At 44.1% G+C, this 22,327-nt stretch overlaps 1 protein-coding gene across 1 annotated transcript in view; it reads left to right on the top strand.

Moving 5' to 3' along the window:
• ACTN2 (actinin alpha 2) overlaps positions 1-22,327 on the top strand; it is a 324,822-nt gene that overhangs the window by 138,076 nt on the left and 164,419 nt on the right. Inside the window, exons 2-3 of the mRNA XM_069607933.1 lie at positions 16,173-16,287; positions 17,917-18,036. Of these exons, the coding sequence (XP_069464034.1) occupies positions 16,173-16,287; positions 17,917-18,036 (235 nt within the window). The remainder of the gene's footprint in view (positions 1-16,172; positions 16,288-17,916; positions 18,037-22,327) is intronic.

Below are 22,327 nucleotides of genomic sequence, written 5' to 3' on the forward strand. Positions count from 1 at the left end.
AAAGAAGCATGAGTAATCATTGACCACCTCTATTTGCTGGCTCTTAATCTACCACAAAGATCTTTTCTTGTGCCCCTTAGCAGTATTTATCAATAGGTTGTTACTGTCACAAAAGGTTTTGAATGCCCACAGCAGCCTTTGCAACCCAACAAGGGTTAGATCCATCAGCACAATGTCATCCGCATATGATATCCACGGGATCCTGGGCCCCTTAATTTTCCGCAAGCTAAAGGAGGTTTCACTAATAATCCTACCCAGATCTGCTAAGTAAATGTTGAACAGAAAAGGGGCCAGGATGCATCCCTGGCGCAAACCCTTCGCTGTGGGGATCTCTTGAGTGAGTTCACCATCCAAATTTAATCAAACCCTGATGGATGTGTTTGTATGGAGATGGAGTAATACTCTTAGTAAGCCACTCGGCATTCCCAGATCCCTTAATTTAGTCCAAACAATTCTCTGATTGACCCGATGGAATTGCCAAGCAGAGGTCTATGGTGGCAGCAAAGATGTTCATGCTGACCTGTCCCCAAACTGATTCTTGAGCCTTATCTACCACATATCCTGCACAGGATGTGCTTACTACTGCCCTAAAGCCAAATTGATTTGGGCAAAGAATATTATTATCATCAGCCCAACGGGTTAGTTCCTGTATCAGGACAGAAGCAAATATTTTGATATGATATGATATGGCATTTATAACGCGCCTATACACAAGTGTTTCAAGGCACGACGAGGCAAGGGGGGAAAACAAAGGGACGACAGACAGCGATCCTACTAGGCCAGGTGTCATTCAGATCGCGCAAGTGCATGGGAGGGGGGAAAAGGGAAAAGTGCGGGTGGTAAGGGGAGGGGAAAGTGCAGTACAAGGGGTAGTAGAATAAATAAGATAATAAAACAGCTATATGGTGGCAAGTGCAAGGTAAGTGCAGACATAAGTGCTGGTAGGGGGACTGTAGGGAGACAGAAACAGTCCCTTGGTGCAGGGTTGCCAGGGAAGGCAGTGCAGGTGTGCAGCTGGCAGTGCCTGCGCCCGAATCAGACAGAGTGGGCAAGTTGTTTTAAACAGTGCAGATTTAGCCAGGAATTCAGCAGGGGAGAGAGGGAGAGAAAGCGGAAGCAAAGAGGAAGGTTTTGAGGTGCTTACGGAACCGGAGATGGTTCTCCTCAAGTTTCAGGGAGGCAGGAAGGCTGTTCCAGAGGGTGGCCCCTGTCGAAGAGAGAGATCTACCACCAACTCGTTGCTTAGAGAAGCGTCTGATACTGAGGGAGTTGGAGGCAGATGAGCGAAGAGCTCAAGAAGGAAGATATTTGGGAAGAGAGAGTTGAAGGTAATTCGGCCCCAGGCCCCAGTAGGCCTTGTGGACAACACAGAGGGTTTTCAACTTAATCCTCGCAGACGCTGGTAGCCAGTGCAGAGATTTCAGTCCTGGAGAGATACGATCCCTGGGCTTGAGGCCAAGGACAAGTCTCACAGTCCTGTTCTGGATAAGTTGCAAAGGGCGGAGAGTAGAGGCAGGCAGATTTAGATAGAGGCTGTTACAATAGTCCAGCCTAGAGAGATCCAGGGCTCTGGAGACGGTTAGCTTCTGGGGGAAGGAGAGGAAAAGAAGAATACCTCTGAGGAGGTGCAGCTGGTAATGTGACTCCTTAGAGACGTTGGAGATGTGAGGAGAGAAGGATAGTGTGGAGTCGAAGATAACCCCAAGATTCTTAGCCTTGCAGGTGGGAGCAGGAAGTTGGCCAAGAGAGGCCGGCCAGAGGGCTGCAGGGAAGGAGGGAGTGGGTGTGCCGATGAGTAGGATCTCAGTCTTACTGGCATTAAGGCAGAGGTCATTGGCAGCACACCAATCCTGGATACCAGGCAGACAATCAGAGATGAGGAAACGGGAGGAGGAGGCGGTGGGTAGCCTGAAAATGAGCTGTGTGTCATCCGCATAGCACTGAAAGTTGGGGCAGAGAGTGGCAATGCGTTGGGCAAGGAGTGCCAGGTACTGGTTGAACAGCCAGGGAGAGAGGTTAGATCCCTGGGGGACACCACAGGTAGAGAAAAAGATATCGGAGAGGAAGGACCCAAGTTGGACCTGGGAGGGTCGGTCAGAGAGGAAAGAAGTCAGCCACGCCAGAGCCTGACCGGTGATACCCATGTTATCACGCAGACGAGCAGGATGGCATGGTTGACAGTGTCAAAGGCAGAGGGGAGATCAAGCAAGATGAGGACGCAAGGGGTATTGGAGTCAAGGTTGGAGAGCAGGTCTTCACGGATGTTCAGGAGAGCAGTTTCCGTGCATCTGGCAGCTCTGAAGCCAGACTGATGATCATGAAGACAACCAACAGATTTGGTGTGAATATTTAGCTGGGAGATGGCCAGTTTCTCCAGGAGCTTGCCCAGGAAGGGAGTGATGGTGATTGGGCGATAGTTAGCCGGGCAGGAGGGGTCAGCAGAGGGTTTCTTAAGGAGAGGGTGCACAAGGGAGTGCTTCAGGGGGGAAGGGAAGACTCCAGTGGCGAAGGTGTGATTGCAAAAATCAGCCAGAGCAGGAGCCAAGGAGTCAATGTGGTCCTTGATCGTTTTGGAGGAACAGGTGTGAACCTGTTTCGATGAGGCTTTCATAGATCGGACTTGTCTAGAAACCTTGTCTGCAGAGAAAAGGGGAAAGGCAGAGAAGGAAGGCGAGGGGGTGGCTGAAGAAGGGCCAGAGGACGAGCAAGGAGTAGAGGGAGGGAGACGATAGGAGAAGAGTGAAGACAGGATGTCCTGAGTTTTAGAAATGAAGTGAGAGGCCAGAGCCGTGCATAGGGCCTGGGAAGGGACAGGAGAGGTAGAGACTGCAGCAGGATTGGCCAGTTCCTTGCAGATTTTAAAGAGTTCAGCCGGGTTGTTTGATGCCGCAGAGATGTGGGCTTGGATATTAGCTCTCTTCTTGGTGAGGACAGAGAGCCGGTATTGCCTTTGCAGCAGGCGGCAGGCCAGTTTGTCAGAGGATGAGCAGGAAACACGCCATTTCCTCTCGACCACCCTGCATTTGAGTTTTAGGGTGACAAGGTCTGAGTCATACCAGGAGTTACACTTGGCTTTGGGCTTCAGGCGGATTCTCATGACAGGGGCAAGGATATCAAGAGTATCAGATATAGAAGAGTGGAGCGTAGAGAGGGATGTGTCAGGCTGAGAGTCAGCCAAAGGAGGAGGGAGGGGTGAGAAGGTGGCGGCGAAAGCCTCAACTGACACACGCTTCATGGGCCGGATGACCGAGAAGGTGGGTGGTTTGACCTGAGGGGTAGGGAGGGTGAGGTGGGAGGATAGGAGAAAGTGATCACTCCAGGAGAGAGGAGTGGAAAGTGGGACAGAGAGGGGAAGGTCTGGGAGATTAGGAGGAGTTGAGTAGTTGAGGCCAGGAGAGAGGAGGAGAGATCCGCCCATTCAGAGAGGAAGGAAGAAATCTGACCAGTGGTCGATAGATAGTAGCCACAGTAAGAGAATGGCTAGGGGAGAGGGAGAGCCTGCAGACGAGGCATTAAAAAGAAGAGTAGGCCTGCAGTGTCTGAGGCAGGAATCCATTCGGGGAAGATAAGGGCTACACCCCCACCAGAGCGGTTGGGCCTGGGCGCGGAGAGGATCTTGTAGCCGTCCGGTAGAAGCGTGTCAAAGATGGTAACAGAGCTGGCCGTGAACCAAGTCTCAGTGAGACCGAGGACATCAAGGTCAAATTCTCCATGTACAGTCCAGTTGAATCAATGTCCAGTAAGGTTATCGGACAGTAATTTGATGGGGTCAATCTGTATCCCTTTTTTAAAATTATTTGTTTTTAAACCAACTTTTTAACTTTTTTATCACTAGGACTTGTTCAATTTTATCTGGAAAGTGCTTCCTGGTCACCTCTGGGACATCCTGAGGGTTCTTGTTGCTTCCCGGATATCACTTTTGAAAGGCTGCCTAATGGCCAGTCCCCTTTTGTTATTATTTTCCAGAAACTTAAGATGACTTATAATAAGACCAGAAAAGGTCCTATAGGATTTAGCTAGTCTATCCTGCTCCTTCCCTCCATAGGTCCCATGGTGTTGAAGATGGCTGCATTAAACCTCTCAGTGTTTTTTGGGGACCAAGTGAGTTTATTTTTGCTTCTGGACACGCATAAATTGCCGGGAAGGCAGGCTCCAATCACTGATACGTTATAGTTAAATAATGCACATAGGCGCTTATGGAATAATAACCGAAGCAACCGATTGAAGTATAACATGCAGCTGCCATTTGACTGACTTCACAGCTCTGCACCCTTGACGCTCGAGCCAGGTTATAATTTCTGTTTGCATCCATGTCATCCAAGAGTTCATAGGGGCAGAAAGTGTCTCTAGGTCCGATAGGGTCACTGTCATTTGCGAGTTTAAATTTGATTTACGTGTCATTTCATATGCAAAGTGCAAAATAGAAATACATGGTGATCACATCCATTGATCCTGACCCCATGTTACAGGGCGGCAGAAAAACACAGATGCACAGTCAAATCAGTGGGCAAATACATGGTGCCTACCCCATGTTGCAGGGCGGCAGCAGCACACTGATGTAAAAGTCAAATCAGTGGGCAAATACATGGTGCCTACCCCATGTTGCAGGGCAGCTGCACACCTATGTGAAAGTCCAGCAGTACGCAAATACATGGTGCCTACCCCATGTTGCAGGGCGGCAACAGCACGCAAGATGCAAAGGTCAAGTCAGTGGGCAAATACATGGTGCCTACCCCAAGTTGCAGGGCGGCAGCAGCACACAGATGCAAAAGTCAAATCAGTGGTCAAATACATGGTGCCTACCCCATGTTGGGACAAGAAAAGGGTGTGGGGGCACACACTGCATCACAGGCGACCAGGGGGTTTTGGGGGGCACACACAGCATCACAGTCGACCAAGGAGGTGTGGGGGGCACGCACAGCATCACAGTCGACCAATGGGGGGCACACACAGCATCACAGGTGACCAGAGGGCGTGGGGGTCACACACATCATCACAGGTGGCTAGGGGGGAGGGGCCACCCACAGCATCACAGGTGACCAAGGTGAGGGCACACACAGCATCACAGGTGACAGGGGTGGGAGGGGGGCACACACAGCATCACCGGTGACCATAGGGCTGTGGGGGGCACACAACGCATAACAAGGGTCCAGGGGGAGAGGGGGCACACACAGCATCACAGGCCACCAAGGTGGGCACACATAGCATCGCAGGCGACCGGGGAGGAGTGCGTGGCACACACAGCATCACAGGCGACCAGGGGGGGGGGGGTAGGGAGGCACACACAGCATCACAGGTGACCAAGGGGGGGAGGGGGCACACACAGCATCACAGGCGCCCAGGGGGTGCAGGTGGGCACACACAGCATCACAGGCAAATAAGGAGGGGAGGGGCGCACACACAGCATCACAAGTGACCAGGGGGGGCACACTCAGCATCACAGGCGACCAAGGAGGGGGGAGGGGACACACACAGCATCACATGCAACAGGTGGGGTGGGGGACACACACAGTATCACAGGCGACCAGGGGGCTAGGAGGGCAGACACTGCATCACAGGCAACCAGGGAGGTTAGGGGGGCATACACAGCATCACAGGCGACCAGGGGGGTGTGGGAGGCACACACAGCATCACAAGCGACCAGGAGCATAACAGAAGTGGACAGGGAGCAGACAGGGTCCTTGTGGGGGGGCCGGCCAAGCCTGACGGCTTGTAATAGGCTGTGATGAAGTAAGCTTCAGCCTATCCGAAGTCACAAAGGAAAAGAGCCCCAGGCACTCCAGTGCTGAGGCGAAGGTGGCCCTCTTAGAATGGAAGACACAGGGAGCAGAGAATGGAGTAAAAAGGATCCAAGGCTCGTTTGTCAGCAAGTATGCAGCAAGAAAGGGCACACACGGTCACAGGGTGAGGCGCTGCAAAATGCACACAAGAATCATTACGAGAAATGAGAGTGACCGTTTGCGCGAGGTGCAGGGGCCCAGGGGGGGCTTACCTCTTCTGAAGATGGTGTGGCAGGCAATAGAGGGCTCCAGGTGATGGGTGGGAGGCAAGCAGCTGTACCCCACGGAGCTGCCTTGAATAGCTGGAAGATGGAGAAAATGGGTGATGTTCTCTTGATTATGACTAAGGCAATCTAACATAGTGTTTCCCTTTTCTCCAATGGCCTCTAGTCTTTTTAGTATGACCTCATGACCGATGATGTTAAATGAGGCTGACATGTCCAGTAGAAAAAGTGCACTGGGATAGCCATTCTCTACATGTATATTAAGGATGTCCCATATCGACCATAGTGTTGATTCTGACCCTCTTGTTGGCCTTAGTCAGTGTTGTGACTCATGAAGGAGGCTTTTGTTTTTATCCTAGTTTCATAGCTGTTGGAATAGGTTTCTCCACAAGCACTCTGAGTAGACTTGAAATGGGATCTGGTTAGTCATCCTGGATCCAACCGGAAATGGCAGTAAGGTGCTGTTTTGTGATGTAAGGTGTAATCATTGATACCTCCTGTAGTGAAATGTTTCCGGGAGTCAGTCTGCTTGGTGGTGTTAAACAAGACAATTTGCTGTGAAGTTCCCCGATAGGGTTTTTGCTTTTACCTTCAAGTTCAAACATGTGTACTGGTTGCAGATCTTCAGTTTATGGAGTGCTGTGAGGGGGGAAAGGGAGGCCTACTCCTGGTCTGCCAATTTAGTTGTTTTAGCAAAGTTCCAGATTATTCCTGAGGGATGGTTGAAATTTGAACAGTGGGATGCCAGAGGCTTTACGACAAGGTTGATGACTCGAGAAACACATGAAGCAGTGCCTAAGGAGGGAAGCATGTTTTTCCTGCCCTGGTGAAGAGGCTATGCATTTGATCTTAGCAATGCAGAGCAATTCATATTTTGTAGTCCAGGAGCAGGTATGGTTGATAAGGGGTTAGTCAAGCTTTGAAGCCAACTCAGTGTGCAGAACAAAACAATTAATATTATGCAATTAGGGAGCAAAATGTAGTTGGGTGGCAGTTCGTCGATCAGTATAACAATTCGTTTTTCAATGTAACGCAATTAGTAATATCCAGTCAGGGAGAAACATACAGTGTGTCACACTCTAGCCCTCCAATACCCGAGGTATGGATAGGCAGCTAAGGTCAGAGTTCTAGCAAAGAAAACAACTAATGTTAAGCAGCAAAGCAGCACAAAATAGTTGTGTGCGCAATCAATATGGCAGTATAAGACTCGATGTAGCCATGCTGCACGGTCGATACTATGCAATCAACAATGGCAGTTAAGTTGGGTGATAACCAATCTGTCAGTGCCAAGGTCAGCAGCGTAGTAGTCAATCTAATAATGGGGAGTAGTCAGTATTATGCAGTCAAAGAGCGAGTTGCAGTAGGATGATAAACCATCCAATTGAAGTCAACTTCTGGCTATGCAATAATTATTCTGACTGTGCAACAATAAATGTAGAGTTACACAAGTTAATCTGGCTGTATAGCCCATTATCTGGCTATGCAATAACATATCAAGCAATCTGGGAACAAATACTCTGCAGCAATAAGTCTGATGATACAAAGAATGAATTTGAATTTCGAATCGCTAAGCGTGCAAAACCTGGCAGACTGAACTGCATCTGTGTGCGAAAGAAATATGGTCCAGATGGAATCGAAAATTATGGAAAAAGTACACGTCCTAACAGAACAGATACCATTTCAAGGCTTTACAGAAGGGTAAAAGCGGATACATTTTGCAGATAGCTAATGGGAGGTCACTCCACAGTGATGGTCCTACGATCGAGAATCTACGATTTACCCAATTTTTTTATTATATTCTCTAGAAGATGTTTAGACCAAAGAGACCTGACTGACTTATAACAGATCCTCTTGTTTATTAATACTTTGGGGCTAAACCATGAAGGCATTTACAAGCCAGACAGAGAATCTTAAAAGAGATCTTGGTGCAGACTGGGGATTGTGTTGACATCTTATTCTCTTACTTATGAAGCTATAGGTTTTAGAGGTGTCTCCTGTATTTATTGTGACAAAGACGATACTCATATAATCATGTGAGTGGTTCAAGAGAGGTAATTCTTGTTTGTTCTTGTTACATTTGATTTAAGAGAAGATGTATGGTGTTCCATTGCCAACATATCCATGGTGGTGTGCTGGTGCGAGCTGATGTGTGCTGTGTTACATCACCAGGCATATTGCTTATTATTGAGGGGTGTTATTCTAGGCACGTGCTGCTTTTTGTTAATCCTGATCATGTTGAATAAGTAGAATCAAGGCTTTCATGCTTTTACTCGACAGTTGGTAGCTGCAGTTCATGAATTTGATAGAAATTGGAATGGACATCTGGTTCATGGTGCATGACCTGTTGGTGGAATGTCCATGTTATCGGATGTTACCCTATGCGTATTGTGGTGAGTCTTGCTGCCCATCTAGTTGACTAAGTAGTACCAAAAAGTTTATTTCTTGACTGATGTGTATCTGTGGTCCTGATTTCAGTGGGATAGAGTGGGTTATCTGGTTCAAGTCCTGTAGGTGGGCTAGTATTTTCTCCAGTGCTTTTTTGTGATTTTTGATGCTACTCAATCCATTGTTGAAGGGTTGGATAAGACCAAACTTTCAGTCCATCTCGGCCTGCCTTCTGGTGCCCGTAATGGCATGTATCATTCCTATCGCCTGATAAATTATGATGTTTTTAGCAGTTTTGAAAGGTCAAGTGGTCCTTTTGTATACAAAGTTGCCGAGGCCTGGCGTACCAGAGATAAGGCTGCTCATTGCTTTTTCCTGTGGTACCATTGGAGCTCCACCAGCACTGCCCGCTGGATCGAGCACCTTTTCGAGGATATTGAGATGAATTAGTTCACGATTACTTCTGGGCCTTTCCGTATGTCGTTCAGTTAGTGATTGGATGGTGGGTTTTACAGGGAACCAGTGCATGGACCGAAGTGCTATGGTGATATGTTCCCATATTTCCATTATCAGTAAACTAGCTGTGGCATTGTGTCCTCTCTGGAGGCAGTTCAGAAGGTAGTTTGGAAAATGTGGGTAGAGTTTGTTAGCATTTTTCAATCTAAATAGTACAAGTGTGATGACCACAAGTGTTCTGGACAGAGCAACAGATAAAGGAATGCTGCATCGAATAGAGCTTAGGTGGAACAGGCATTCATTTGAGAATTGTGGTTCAGAGAAATGGAGTTGTTCATAATGGTCCCAAGGGTTTGTATGGTCTTGTTGGGCTGAGGCCAGCGTCCCACCTCTTCCGGCTAAGATATAGTGATGGGGTGCATTGCGATTGTTGGGCAGATCATTATTTTGAATTTTCCATAGTTAAGTTTTATGTGTGTATTTAACATCTGTGTTGAGAAACGAGAGCCCTGTGGTACTGTTAAGTAGCATGTATGTGTTTTATGCTGCACTAATACCCACTGTAGTGGTCTCAAGGGACTGGTGGTACCTTGTCTGAAATAACGGTGGATTGTGACCACGCCGGAAGTAACCATACTGTATGAATCTAAGTGCTGGATTTCTCTATTGGATCTGCTTCTGAGGATTCACCCCCCTGCTAAGGGTGTCTGCTGAGAAGGAGTTACACTGAAAAAGCTGGCATTAGCTCTTCAGTACCATGGTTCCACACCTAACCACTTACCATTAGACTATCTCTCCTCTTTAGACAATGAAAAGAAGCCTATTTTTCTATTCTGGAAACAATATCATATGAAGTTGCATGAAAGAGGTTTTACACTCCCTATTGCAGAGCAAATACATCGTTTTGCTTTGTAGGGGCCCTTCATGTGGGCAACTGTGTTCAATGTCTATTACCTAAAGTTGCCATACAGCAACAGATGCCTTTAATGTACTTTCAAGGTACAGTGTAAAACAGCCTTATGGCCCAGTAAGACAGGTGGCAAATCGTGACTTGCAAAACCAGCGAGCATGCATAAGCTAAATCTGTCCTATATATGAATAGAAATGAAAGAGACATGACATTCATTGCACAAGCTCTTTGATAAGTCACTTACTTGGATTTTGTGTCTGATTGCTGGAGTCAATTTAAATTGAACTGCAGTCAAATGCATTGAAACATAAAGAGCTTTTTTGTGTGCTCTCATTCAGTTTTTTGGTCTGAGAATTTGTAAGTGCTCTTCTCTACTCCGACACACAGACTTTGCATTAACAAACTCTCATATCAAATGCGTTTGGTGTTTCATCTCGGCTGTCACTGTTATATGTCTCTCTCTGCTTTGTCCTGTGGGATATTTTGACCCACTCAGCTGTGCTATGCTACATTACTTTACTGCATTGGTGCAAGAAACAACACAAAATGGCTGCACTGACTCCTGTGCGCACCAAGATCTTTAAACTGCGTTTTTGTCACAACCAGAAAATTGCTGCACACCCTGCCACACACATTTCAGGTGGGGTGAAACAGAGTACTCACTGCAGGAATGTGCCAGTGTGCTCTGCAACATTTTACGTGGAGTGAAGTGGAAGAAGCAGCATCAGTTTGCTGGAAACCCAAAAATGCCTCTTTAAAATGACACTTTCTCAACCTTAAAAGTGCTGCTTGGAGCTAAATTCATCATTTTCTCATAAACCACTGTGATTATAAAGGGCCTGCAATGCCTAGGGTCATTCATTGTGGCTCAGAGGAACCAGGCCTCATTCGAATGACAGCTCCTGTCCAATGTATCTTTGAAAAATCAACCTGAGGCTTTGTTTTCATTTTTCAAGGGAAATGCTGCTATTTCTTTGCAACAGTATCAAGAATCAGCTGTAAGAGAAAGACTCTAAACAGATGCCTTGTACATTTATCTATGCTGCAAACAACTCCAGCACTCAAGGGCAGAACTAGAGCTGTAAAAAGTGTATATTTGCTACAGATGAAAACCGAATTTAAAGAAATAAGTTAAATGTGCTTTTTTCCTGAATGAAGAGCAAAATCGCCTATTTTAAAAGTACATTGTTGTGTAAAGGCTTGATTACTGTAAAAGAAATGTAAAAGGATTTGTTAATGTTAAAATACACTTATAAACTGTTTTAATTCTATATTTTAAAGTTAAAATTTAAAAGGAGAAAATCAAAGCCCAGGATGAGTTGGCAAATTATATTTAAAAAAAGAATTTGCTCTGCCACTTGCTAGCCCTGAGAAAGGGTGACACCTCATGAACTGCTGGCACAGGAAAGGCTAATTGCTAGCTTGGAGGCTTTGAATACCCAGGACAATGGTGCTCCCCAAGTTGCATCATACATTTGTCTTTGCCCCTGGCTGAGACAATAGCAGGTTAAGACTCTCACATGTCAAGTGTGAAAGGCAGGAAACTTCAATAAAAAAAGAGGCCCCTCATCCTGCTTCAAAGGAGTTGACATTTGTTTGCAGTTGGGGAAAAGAAGAAAAAAAACTGCTAAGTGACAATAGACTTCCTTTTGGGTTAAAAAGCATATTTGTAACTGAACTTTAAAGACATTTAACTTTGCAGCAACAATGAGGAAAAATATGAAAAGTTGTAGTTTTAAATCTAATTGTATGCTCTTTCTTTGAAGACGTGGTAGGACTCATTACTGCATAAGGAACAGAAGTTGTAAAGAATTAACAGATTGTGGGCAAAGTATTGATATTGCGCACATGACATTTTGAATGCGCATCTGTGTACAAAGTTGGGAAACTTTAGGCCAAATCTTTCATGGTTAAAATTGCCAAAATGTAGCAGAAAGGTTAAACCAGGTCCCACAGACTTGGGGTTTGGATTGAAATGTGACCCACAAAATATGTAAACTGTGCATCTGATTTTCTCAGAGGTTATAACTGTATAAATATGTATTTATGGGAAAGTTAGATTTTGGTTCCAGTGGCTAGGGGAGGTTTCTAGTCATTGTAAAAATCATCCCGTAAAAATGAAATCCTTTTCTGTGATCCAATCAGCGAAGAGCAAGGCAGAAACTATGCTCTTGCCCAATCATAGCATTATGGGTGTGGGTAATAAGCCTGCCCCTGTCATATACTTTACTGATGTCATTTGGCATGATAAATAAGGGAACCTGACACACACAGAAACACACTGATTCCTGACTTTTTTCCTGATTTCCTGCATGGCGTCCTGTTCCTGATTTCTTCATCCTACTTGATCCTGATTCCAGATGTCATTGCAAAGCCCATGCTTATGCATTGCTGAACCCTTTTCAACTAGGCCTCAAACTCTAAAAATCCCCAAAACCCAAGGGAAGCATTCTGATCCAGTCTGGCTTGCAACTGCCAGATGCATGCCGGCAAACTCGCCATCCCACTGATTTCCAGTCTCCAATAACCGGTCCAGTGCAGTCCAGTGCAGTCCGGTGCAGTCCGGTGACCAGAACGGCCCAGATGATCCTGTCCCGCCCGAGTTGCCCAGCTGTCCTTGGTTAGACCTGATCCGTGTGATGACCAGAACCCTTGACGGTCCAAAATCCTAAATTAAAGTGGACTGTAAGTATTAATAGGAAACATAGAAAACAATAACATACCTTGCTTTGCCTTGTCTCATCCCAATCTCTAAACCATCCCATCCTTACCTTAAATAACTTGTAACATTGTCAAAATCCTTATTGCCATCCTGTCTTTGATTTATATTGTTAAGCACCATTTCTGTAGTCATTTTATCTTGTGTAAATCTTAAATTATCAATCCTACTTCGAGTGATCCGACTGGTTCTGCCGGGGCGAGCACTGGGGATTTGGTGTTGAAGTCATGAATCAACTCCAGAGCTTACTTTGTCCCTCATTGGCATTTTAGCTGGAATGCTCTAGTCATACAGTAAAACTATAGTAAATATTTTCTTGTCCAAACTGAGTTTCTTTTCTGTTTTCACTACCCGATTTTTCTAAACACGCCTCTCATTCAACCTTGCATATCTTCATCAGTTTAATAGCTAGAGACTTCATTTAAACTCCAGAGTGTACCAAAGACGTATCGCTACCTCCCAAACTGCACTCAAAATCAGTATATTTTTCTTAAATACCGTTTGGTTAATTTTAGGTGGAAATCCGCAGTTTTGCAAAGCTTTACACGTGTGATTTCTGTTCTGAACTATGTTCTACCTTCCATTAAGATTCAAAGGCCCTCATTACAACACTGGCGCTAAACCATGGCGCTATTAGCACCATGGTTGGTGTTGTAATGAGTCCGCCATGGTGAAATGGGGAAATACCACCCCATTCCAAGGTTGGCGGGGCAGTATTTCCCCATTTCACCATGGCCCTTCCCCATTCCCATTTTTGCCCCATAGGGCTCAATGGGAATGGCAAATTGCGGTACCGTAATTGCCTGCGAGGTCCCTTTGCGGGTCCCTACTTTAATGGCTGGTCCAGACCAGCCGTTCAGGTCGGGTCCGGCAAAGGGACCTCGTAGTAAGGTGCTAAGTGGTTAACGGCGCCGCAGCCTTTTACGGCGCCGTTAACCACTTAGCGCCTGGGTCGTAATGAGGCCCAAAGTGTTTACTTTTGTTCATACTATAGCTCATGATTGTTAGTATCTTTCCAATGTTGCTCCCATAGAGATTTGTACTGATTTAAAGATTTTTGCACACATTCATTGTTTTACACAGCCATTTCCGAATGTCATTTTAAAGTGTAAGATTTCAAATCCGTTTTTCTCTCTTGTTTGGGGAGGGAGGGTTAGATATGAAATCTATGTTCCATTCTTTATTCCTGATTACCTGCTGCTTCCTTATATCTAGTTAGAATTGTTTATTTGTGGGTTGAGGAATTGCAGGGGGAAATCCTAACTTAAGTGCTATCTTTCCAAACAAGCTAAAAGTGTTCTTTTTTCTGGTGTTTTATATTTTGTGTTGCTAAAGAGTGAATTTAAGTGCATTACCTACCTTCCTTTCTGTTATTGGGCCTCATCACGAGTCTGGCGGTAACCCTTAAATGCGGCGGTAGCGCTATTCCCGCCGCATTTAAGGGTCTGCCAGATCATGGCTTTGGCGGATTTCCCCCCAGTTCTGAGCTGGGGGAAATCCGTGGCAAAATTGCCGATTTACGGCACGATTAGCGCCAGCGGGAAATCCGCCGGCGGTAATAGCGTGAATTTTCCCCATTGGGCCCAATGGGGAATGAGGAATTCCCGAATGGGCCCAATGGGGAATGGGCAATAACCCTTCCGCCAAACTCATGATCCGGCGCTAATAGCGCCGGGTGGTTTGGCGGTAGAGCCATTAGCGCCGGCGCTAATAGCGCTGGCGTTACCGCCCAACTCGTGATGAGGCCCATTGTCTCCACATTGGTGTTTGCTGCTCCATATTCAAAAGTATATGTTTGATTTGAATTTCAAATTACTAAATAAATAATACATTTACCAACCAGCCTGATTCCTGGTCCATCGTGACCTGGGATATTTGAAAAGGGGTGTGATATGAGTGGTATATCACTCATAATATTGAACCTATAGACATAATAAAAAAAGCATTTCAGCTGTGCGCTGCATACTAGGATGAGACCGGGGTGTATCGCCTGATTGAAATACTTAACAGTCCAAATGTGGTAAAGCAGCCTGAGACTTCTCAAAACATCAAAGAATCTGACATTATGAGCTAACAGATTACAATGCCGTCCCTCCCCTCCTCCCTCCTATCTCCTTCCTGCCTGACCTTCTTACTCCCTCACCCAAGGCTCACAATCTTGGAGTTCTCTTTGATAGCACGCTATGAATGCAACAATTAGACTCTACCACTCACTCTGCTGCTCTTATTAACCTCCTCAACATTCGGAAAGTTCCTTGTTTAATTACTAACGACTCTACAAAAACTCTTCTTTATGCTGTCATGCTTAGTAGACTTGACTACTGCTCAAGTCAACTCCTTGGCCTTCCTCTCTACTCCTTCCTCCCTCTAGACAGAGGGCCTCATCACGAGTTGGGCAGTAACGCCAGTGGTATTGCTACCGGCGCTATATTAGCCCTACCGCCAAACCCTCAGCGCTATTAGCACCAGATCACGGGTTTGGTGGAACGGTTAGTGCCCATTCCCCATTGGGCCCATTTGGGAATTCCTCATTCCCCATTGGGCCCAATGGGGAAAATTTGCGCTATTACGCTATTATGATCGTTACCGCCGCATTTAAGGGTTACCCCCAAACTCGTGATGAGGCCCAAAGTCCTCAACTTTGCTACACGCACCCTCTATACCCTCTACAACCCACCCAGATCCTCCCGTTCCACCTACTGAGAACATGCTGGTTGGCTCTCTATGCACAACCACTCTCTTTTCAAGTTCCTTCTCCTAGTCTTCAAAGTGATCAATGGTCTTGCTCCTCAGTACCTGTCTGATTGTATCTCAGTTTACTCACCATCGCGTTCCCTCCGATCCTCCTCTGCACTCAATCTCTTCCCATACCCTTCCTGTGCCTCCTCTCCCTTCTGCTCTTTCTTTCTACTCGCCCTGCTCCACTGGAAACCACTGCCCATAACAATCAAAGCTAGCTGAACTATGGCTCTTTTCAGAGCTCTGCTTAAACTTCACTTCACTGCTAAAGAAGAAACTCCCTCTGTCCTCTCCCACATCCTCCCCATCTGACCCCACCTCTGTCGCCAGTAACAATTAAACATGTAATTTTGTATGATTACATGTCTTTATAACGACAGATTTTATGTATAATGCACTTACACCAAAAAATGTACAACGAAAATTTTTTTTTGTTTTTACATTTCTTTTGGGGGGGCCCAAACACCCGTTTCCAACTGCTAAAAACCCACCCCAACAATTTCCCCACAAGATTAAACCCTTTACCCCACCCCACATACATTTTTGTTTTGTTTTGTCATTGTAAAAGTTTCGGTGTATGTGCATGTCTACATACAATTTTCGTTATCAAGACTGTATACCATTTTGTATATTTAAATAGTACTCCTCTTTCGTTGGACGACCTTGCCCCTTAGATTAATGTTACCGTTGTAAGGCACCTGTTTTCTTATTTATATATTTTTCTATTTGTTGTGTTTTGCCCCTGGTGTTTACACTCCCTTCAGCTGGCTCGCCACTTGTCATCTTTGTGCTATTGTGCAGGCACCCTTAGTGGGAATGCCTCTGCCATCTTTAAATGCGTTCTTTTAAGTCATTACTGATCACAGTTGGCATCTCTGTTCTTAAAATAAATACAAATACAAATTTGGACGATGACCTTAAAAATGGAAGTCCCTGATTACATTGCATTGTTTTCACAGACCTTTACAGCCTGGTGCAACTCTCATCTGAGGAAAGCCGGAACTCAGATTGAGAACATTGAAGATGATTTCCGAAATGGCCTCAAGCTTATGCTCCTCCTGGAAGTCATTTCAGGTTTGTTTTGTAATTATTTGACCATCTTCTTCTCACTGTCCAGACCTCATTGCCAGGTTATAAGTAGTGTTGCCAGTTTGTTTTGTGATAAAGAATACAAATACACAACGTATCATGAAGTTGCGCAAGCTGCCTCTTTAGCAATAAGATCAGACCCCATAGTGATGGCAAAGACCGCTTGTCGATAGTAAATGCAGAGTTTTCAAGCAATGCAGCTTGTTTTGGCGTGTGCTGTTTACTGTTTTCGTTATTGGTTGCATGACTTGTGATGTTAAAAATGAACATCAGAAATTCGGCCAGAACAGTGGGAAATAGTAGGAGAGTGTCTTTCCCGCTTGTATGTGAGAGTGAGCCAGAAAGAGGTGATTAAATGTGAGCGTGCCGATGCATAAATGGAAGCATCAGTTTCTAAGCACGGATCTGGGATTCGAACTTCTGTTGCTCTGTGTGGTCTTGCTTCCAAGACCAGCGCGTTGCCCCTGTGCTTTCCCTGTTGTTTCTACCTGCAAACATTCCGTAGGTATCAATGTCTACTTCCATTCTGCTTTAAAACACTCCTGCAGTTCAGAAATGTGGGAAATTAATGTAGGCTGCTGCTCTGGGGCTAAACAATTAAAATGCCCCCTGAAAAACCACAGCAAGCTCTGATCAGGGACATGTGGAGGGTGTTGCATTTGGAGTGCGTTGGATGAATGGGAAAGTGTGCGCATCATACATGTCAAAATGAATGAGACCCATGCAAGAAACGCCATTTTTTTAATGTTTCCAAATGTTAGCACCACTTGCAAAAACGGAGAAAAACTACATATCTGAGTTTAAAGTCGTAATAGGACAATGCCAGTCATTAATGTGGCCTATTTGGCACAACTGGCACAGTGAAATTAAGAACTGATCTCTTTTCTTATGTGGACACCAGGAGTTGACACTTCAGACTTCAAAGTTACAATGAGCCCCTGAAAGCAGAGTGAAAGGGCCAACATCACACAAGGGGCAGGGTCATGCGACTGATGACTGTCTCCTTATATGAACGTGTCTATTTCAATTAACAACAGTTTAATTCTGTGTTGCACGCAGTTCAGTTAATCAAAATGCGGATTTGGTTTCACTCAGCAAAGGGAATTTTTTTCATTCTACGCTACATACAATTAAATTAAAAAAATCTTGCTTTTTTATTTTTAGTTGCCAAAGTGCATTTTAGTATAGGATATATAAAAATTGTATAATACCACATAAGGATTTTAATATGTAGAACATTGTTTTCAGCACATAGTAGACCATTTTTAACATAAATCAAATGGTTTTCAGTAGTGAGCAAACACATCTCAGGGCATGAAATAATGCTCTCAGCAACATATTACGTTTAATTATATGGTGTGTGATCACTATTTTAGCATGCAATGTTTCCGTGTAGGACATGCACATTTCACCCTATGACATGTGCAATTTACTATATGATATATATGCCACATTATATCAAATACACCTTTAGGGATATGGTATATCGTTTTTATATAGTGCGAAATGTGTTGCACTTATTGACTGCTGGCGTATTTGCACTTTTGTTTATGTCCATCACTTCTCCATGGATATTCCTGGCCACTTTTAATTCTCTATCCATTTACCCTGCAGGCGAAAGACTCCCCAAACCTGACAGAGGAAAGATGCGCTTCCACAAAATTGCCAATGTCAACAAAGCCCTGGATTACATCGCCAGCAAAGGAGTCAAGCTTGTGTCAATTGGTGCTGAAGGTATAGTGATGAACATGTTGCGTCTCTGCCACTGTAATAATTTAAAGAAGCCGCATTGCACAGATGGAAAAAACGGTCAAAACACATGGTGCACTCGGTGACATAAGCTTCATAGAAAACTGCTGGAAGCAAGAGCATGAGTGTTACAAATGTAGATGGGACCCCACACTTTTGTTTAATGTGTTATAAGTGTGTCTTTTTGCAGAACGTGTGCACAACAATGTTGTTAGGATATTCCTGTGAGAATTGTGCATTCATGTATTTCATTAACCTTCTAAACCTATGACAAGAGATGATACTGAGGCAGGCAGATTTACATTTTGACTATGTCTTTGGCCGTGAGCCGTTTTAATGCGTGTAAGTCAAAACAGGAAGTGACAATTGTGGTTGGACCAGCAGGAAATATAGGGGAAGTAGATTGCGAAAACTTAAAAACTAAGTGAAAAAAGAGTTCCAAACTTTCTACAACAGTGTCTGAAGTCCCTAACATACAGATTGTGTTTGTCATTGCAACACTGCTGCTTGAACTATGGAAGTCCAGTGGTATTTCATTCCAATGTGCTAGTTTCAACTATGCTTAGTTTGCAAATGTTCCGCTTTGTTTTAATTCACCGGTTGGCGATGGTGACTGCTTTTGTTTCTTGCAAGTATCGATTCAATCCAAATTGTGTGAATAGAAGAAGCTGTTCCAATGTCACCTCGTAAATATATGTCGGCATTGCAGGACTATGTTATTAATTTTATGCCATGAGATTTTGTTGGTCTGCTGTACATCTATCCAATAAATACTGATTGGCGCATTGATCCTGCAATAGCAAAATAAAGTTGAGTTTTCCAAATGACTACCAAATATGCAAATAATCTTCAATGAAATTCATTATATGTACATGATTTTGATAAATTCTCATTGTGGCTATATTTGAGGAGCTGAGTTCTAGCTATCATAGATGGCACCATGATTAAGCATGGTTGCTGCATCACTTCCTATTATCATTTGTTGCAATCAGGATATTTCAAAGGCATTTTTATTTCAAGTTGCCCTCCGAGCAAACATACCTGGTTGATTCCTCGCAAAGATGATGTAAACATGTGTCTGCTCAGAACCAACAATGTGGCTGTAAGAGCATGCAGCACCATAAAAAGCCCTTTGGGATAATTAAATACATAACCAAATAGCTTAGGGACCAGAAAACAATCTGTTATTTGAAATGCATTGCAGGTTTTGTCCATGTTGCTGTGCTGAGGCAGCCATATTATGAGTCACTGATGATGGACCTTGCATCATAGTCAGCAGAGAAACATGCTCTCTCATTCTATTTGATTTGTGAGCTGAATTGTACACAGACAACCATGAAATCCTAACCACAATCATCATGACCATCAGCAGCAGATCCCGGGGTTGAATCTCACCATTCCTGTACTGCGTGCAAAATTGTATGATATGCAACCAAATTATGGACTCAAGGTCAACTAATGCTTATGCGATTTGAAGTACCACAGGCACCCATACCATCTATTTTGCTTTTCAACCTCTGAATAAACCAGTAGGTTCCCTAACTGACAATGTGACGATCAAAGTCCACCAATATGTGGATGACATGCAGCTCAACCTGTAAGTAAAACAGAAAAAGACATTGCCCCCATGAAGGAATGTCTTGTGATTGTTGGGGACTCAGTTCCACACAACTACATAAAGTGATACTCTCAAAACCGATTTTTACCTCCTAGCAGCTGCCCCATCTCCCCATACTCCCTAGTCTGAACTAGCTTCCAACACAAACTCAACAAACCAAACAGAACCAGACATGCCTTAATTCCCAACTTAAAATTCCTTGGATTCATTGTGACTATGGACATTTCAATGTACGCATCAAAAATGCTACGGGAAGAGTGCATTGCTTTTCCCATCTGCTGAGTAGGATAACTAAATTTAAACTACAAAGGATCCACACATTTTCACAATCGTTAATTAAGTCCAGAACTGACTGTGGTACTTTGCTACACATTGAGCACCCAAAAAGCAGAAAGTTTACACAGACGTGTGAGTTGCACCATCGTATAGTAAATTCCAATGACCTTTTCAAGATATCTTCAATCACTGCTGTATGTGTAACATATTGTTTGTCCTTTTTCAGGTAAGGGAATAGATGGATGCTAAACAAACGTGTCTGCTCAATTAGAACTTAGTCTCTCACAGAGGTGAAACATAGCTTCCTGACATCTCCTTGCCTAGAGGCTTTGGTAGCTGCACATATTCAATGGGGTCCCCGCAAGGTTTGATAGGCCATAAGAGGCCACTAAAACAATTCACTATCTTTAGGCGTTAAAGAACTGAATGTGCAGATAGGATGCAATAATTGAAAAAGGCCAAAATGGTGAAATAAAGCCTATAGACCACTACACACTCTAGAATATAAGGACGGCCAAAGTTAAGCAATATGTTTAGAACAAGGAAGTGTTGCAGGTATGAATAAATGATTTAAAATATTTAAAACCAATGTCCAATGTCTTAGGAGGAAAGCCAGTAATGCGACATTCAAGATCGAGCCTCCTTTGATAGAACATTTTTCTGCCTTGTAGAATGACTTCCCTCAGTGAAAAAAAGTATGTTGAGACTTATTCTTGAGAGTGCCTTCAAAGGAAGCATAGGGGAGTCAGGCAAAGACTATATCTGTCCCTCAACACGAAGATGGAGACAAAAGTTTCCAATGCTGGAAGATTGACTTTGCTGTTAGTTGGTTTTAAGGAGTGGTATTGGCGTAGCAGGGCCCACGACTACAGCGTAAGAATGTTGTATATGTTGTGAATGGTATTATTCTGATGCTTCTATGTTTGATTGTACACTTTTGTGTGCACAGTTTTTTGATTTCGATTAGAGTGAAACCTGCAGCTCTCCAGATGTTTTGGGCTATTATCCCCCCACGATCCCACATCACAGATAGTACCGTCTAGGGCTGATGGGAGTTGTAGTCTAAAGCATCTGGAAAGCCACATTTTGTAGACCCCTGCTCTAGCGAATGGCTCATTAATGAGGCAAGTTATCGGCTGGCGCACAGCGATGCTGCTGGGGGCCTACGTTGTTCCAGTTGGGCTAGTCTTTGTCTTTAAAAGACAGTATAGCTGTTTGGAGCAAAGTGTAATCGGGATCCCAGGAGTCTTGCTGGAATGGACAACCGTAAACTGTACTGTGAAGATTATGTTAATGCTGTAACCAAATACACATTTACCCTAAAATATACACATATTTCGTTTCTTTTAGTTTAAGACCAGCTATATCACAATGTGACCCGTGGGTCATACATTGGCAAATGTATATCTCCTCACCTGTTTTGTTTTATAGTTTTTAGAAATCATCAAATGTGAACATTCCTGCTTTCAATTGATGTTCAATTGTTTAAGGACAATGAATGCTATGGCAACAGTTGCATATTGGGCAAAACGTGTATACATGCAGACTTTATTGTTTGCATAGATGGGCATCTATTTATTTGTACACGTGCATGCACATTGTGCTTACTTGTACACATTGTTAATTACCATGATGTGTTCATGCTCAATGCATTTTTTGGAGTCATGATAATTCATTGAGACTGTGTTTTCGATTCCTTGTTTGGTTAAAAGGAAGTTTTGATGGATTGAACTTTAGGCTCAATCTAATTGTTTCTGAATATCACTGTTTGTTGTGAACATAGGGATGTCTGAAGGAGTATGTGGGGTAGTTTGAAGAAAATATATGACTGATGAAATTTTTGTCATGTTTTAAAATATATATTTTTGTATATGTTCATGTATTGTGTAAGCGATTAAATAACCATATTTTTTATATTGTGACTTTGGGGTGATAAGAGTGTATACCCATGCACACGTCAATTCTGATCCAGTTCCTTTGGTGGTTGTACAAGAAACATTTGCCAGTTCTTTAGGTATCGCTAACAGTTTAACACGAAATGCATTACAAAAACTTGCCAAGCATGTGAGACACCAACTGCTACAACTGTCACAGAGGGTTTCAATAACTCAAGGACTCTAGTTTAGAGTTTAGATATTTTATTATCAATGTCACACATTTGATGGAGGGATGGTAGTAGGCAGGCTAGACTAAAGGGGGTCCCTTGTCCTTCACATGGGCTCCCTTCTCCTTCTTTACCCAGGCGTCCCTATTCCTCAACAGGATGTGGCAACCAACTAGAGATAGGTAACCGCTACTGTCCGGTTCTAACCTAGTCCTGTAGTGATGGCCTAAAGGCTAGAACCTTCTCTACCTTCCTCCCTCTGGTGCTTCCTAAGGGTC

The sequence above is a fragment of the Ambystoma mexicanum genome, chromosome 4q (genome assembly GCF_040938575.1).
Source record: "Ambystoma mexicanum isolate Mex_15411 chromosome 4q, UKY_AmexF1_1, whole genome shotgun sequence".
Lineage (NCBI taxonomy): Eukaryota > Metazoa > Chordata > Amphibia > Caudata > Ambystomatidae > Ambystoma > Ambystoma mexicanum.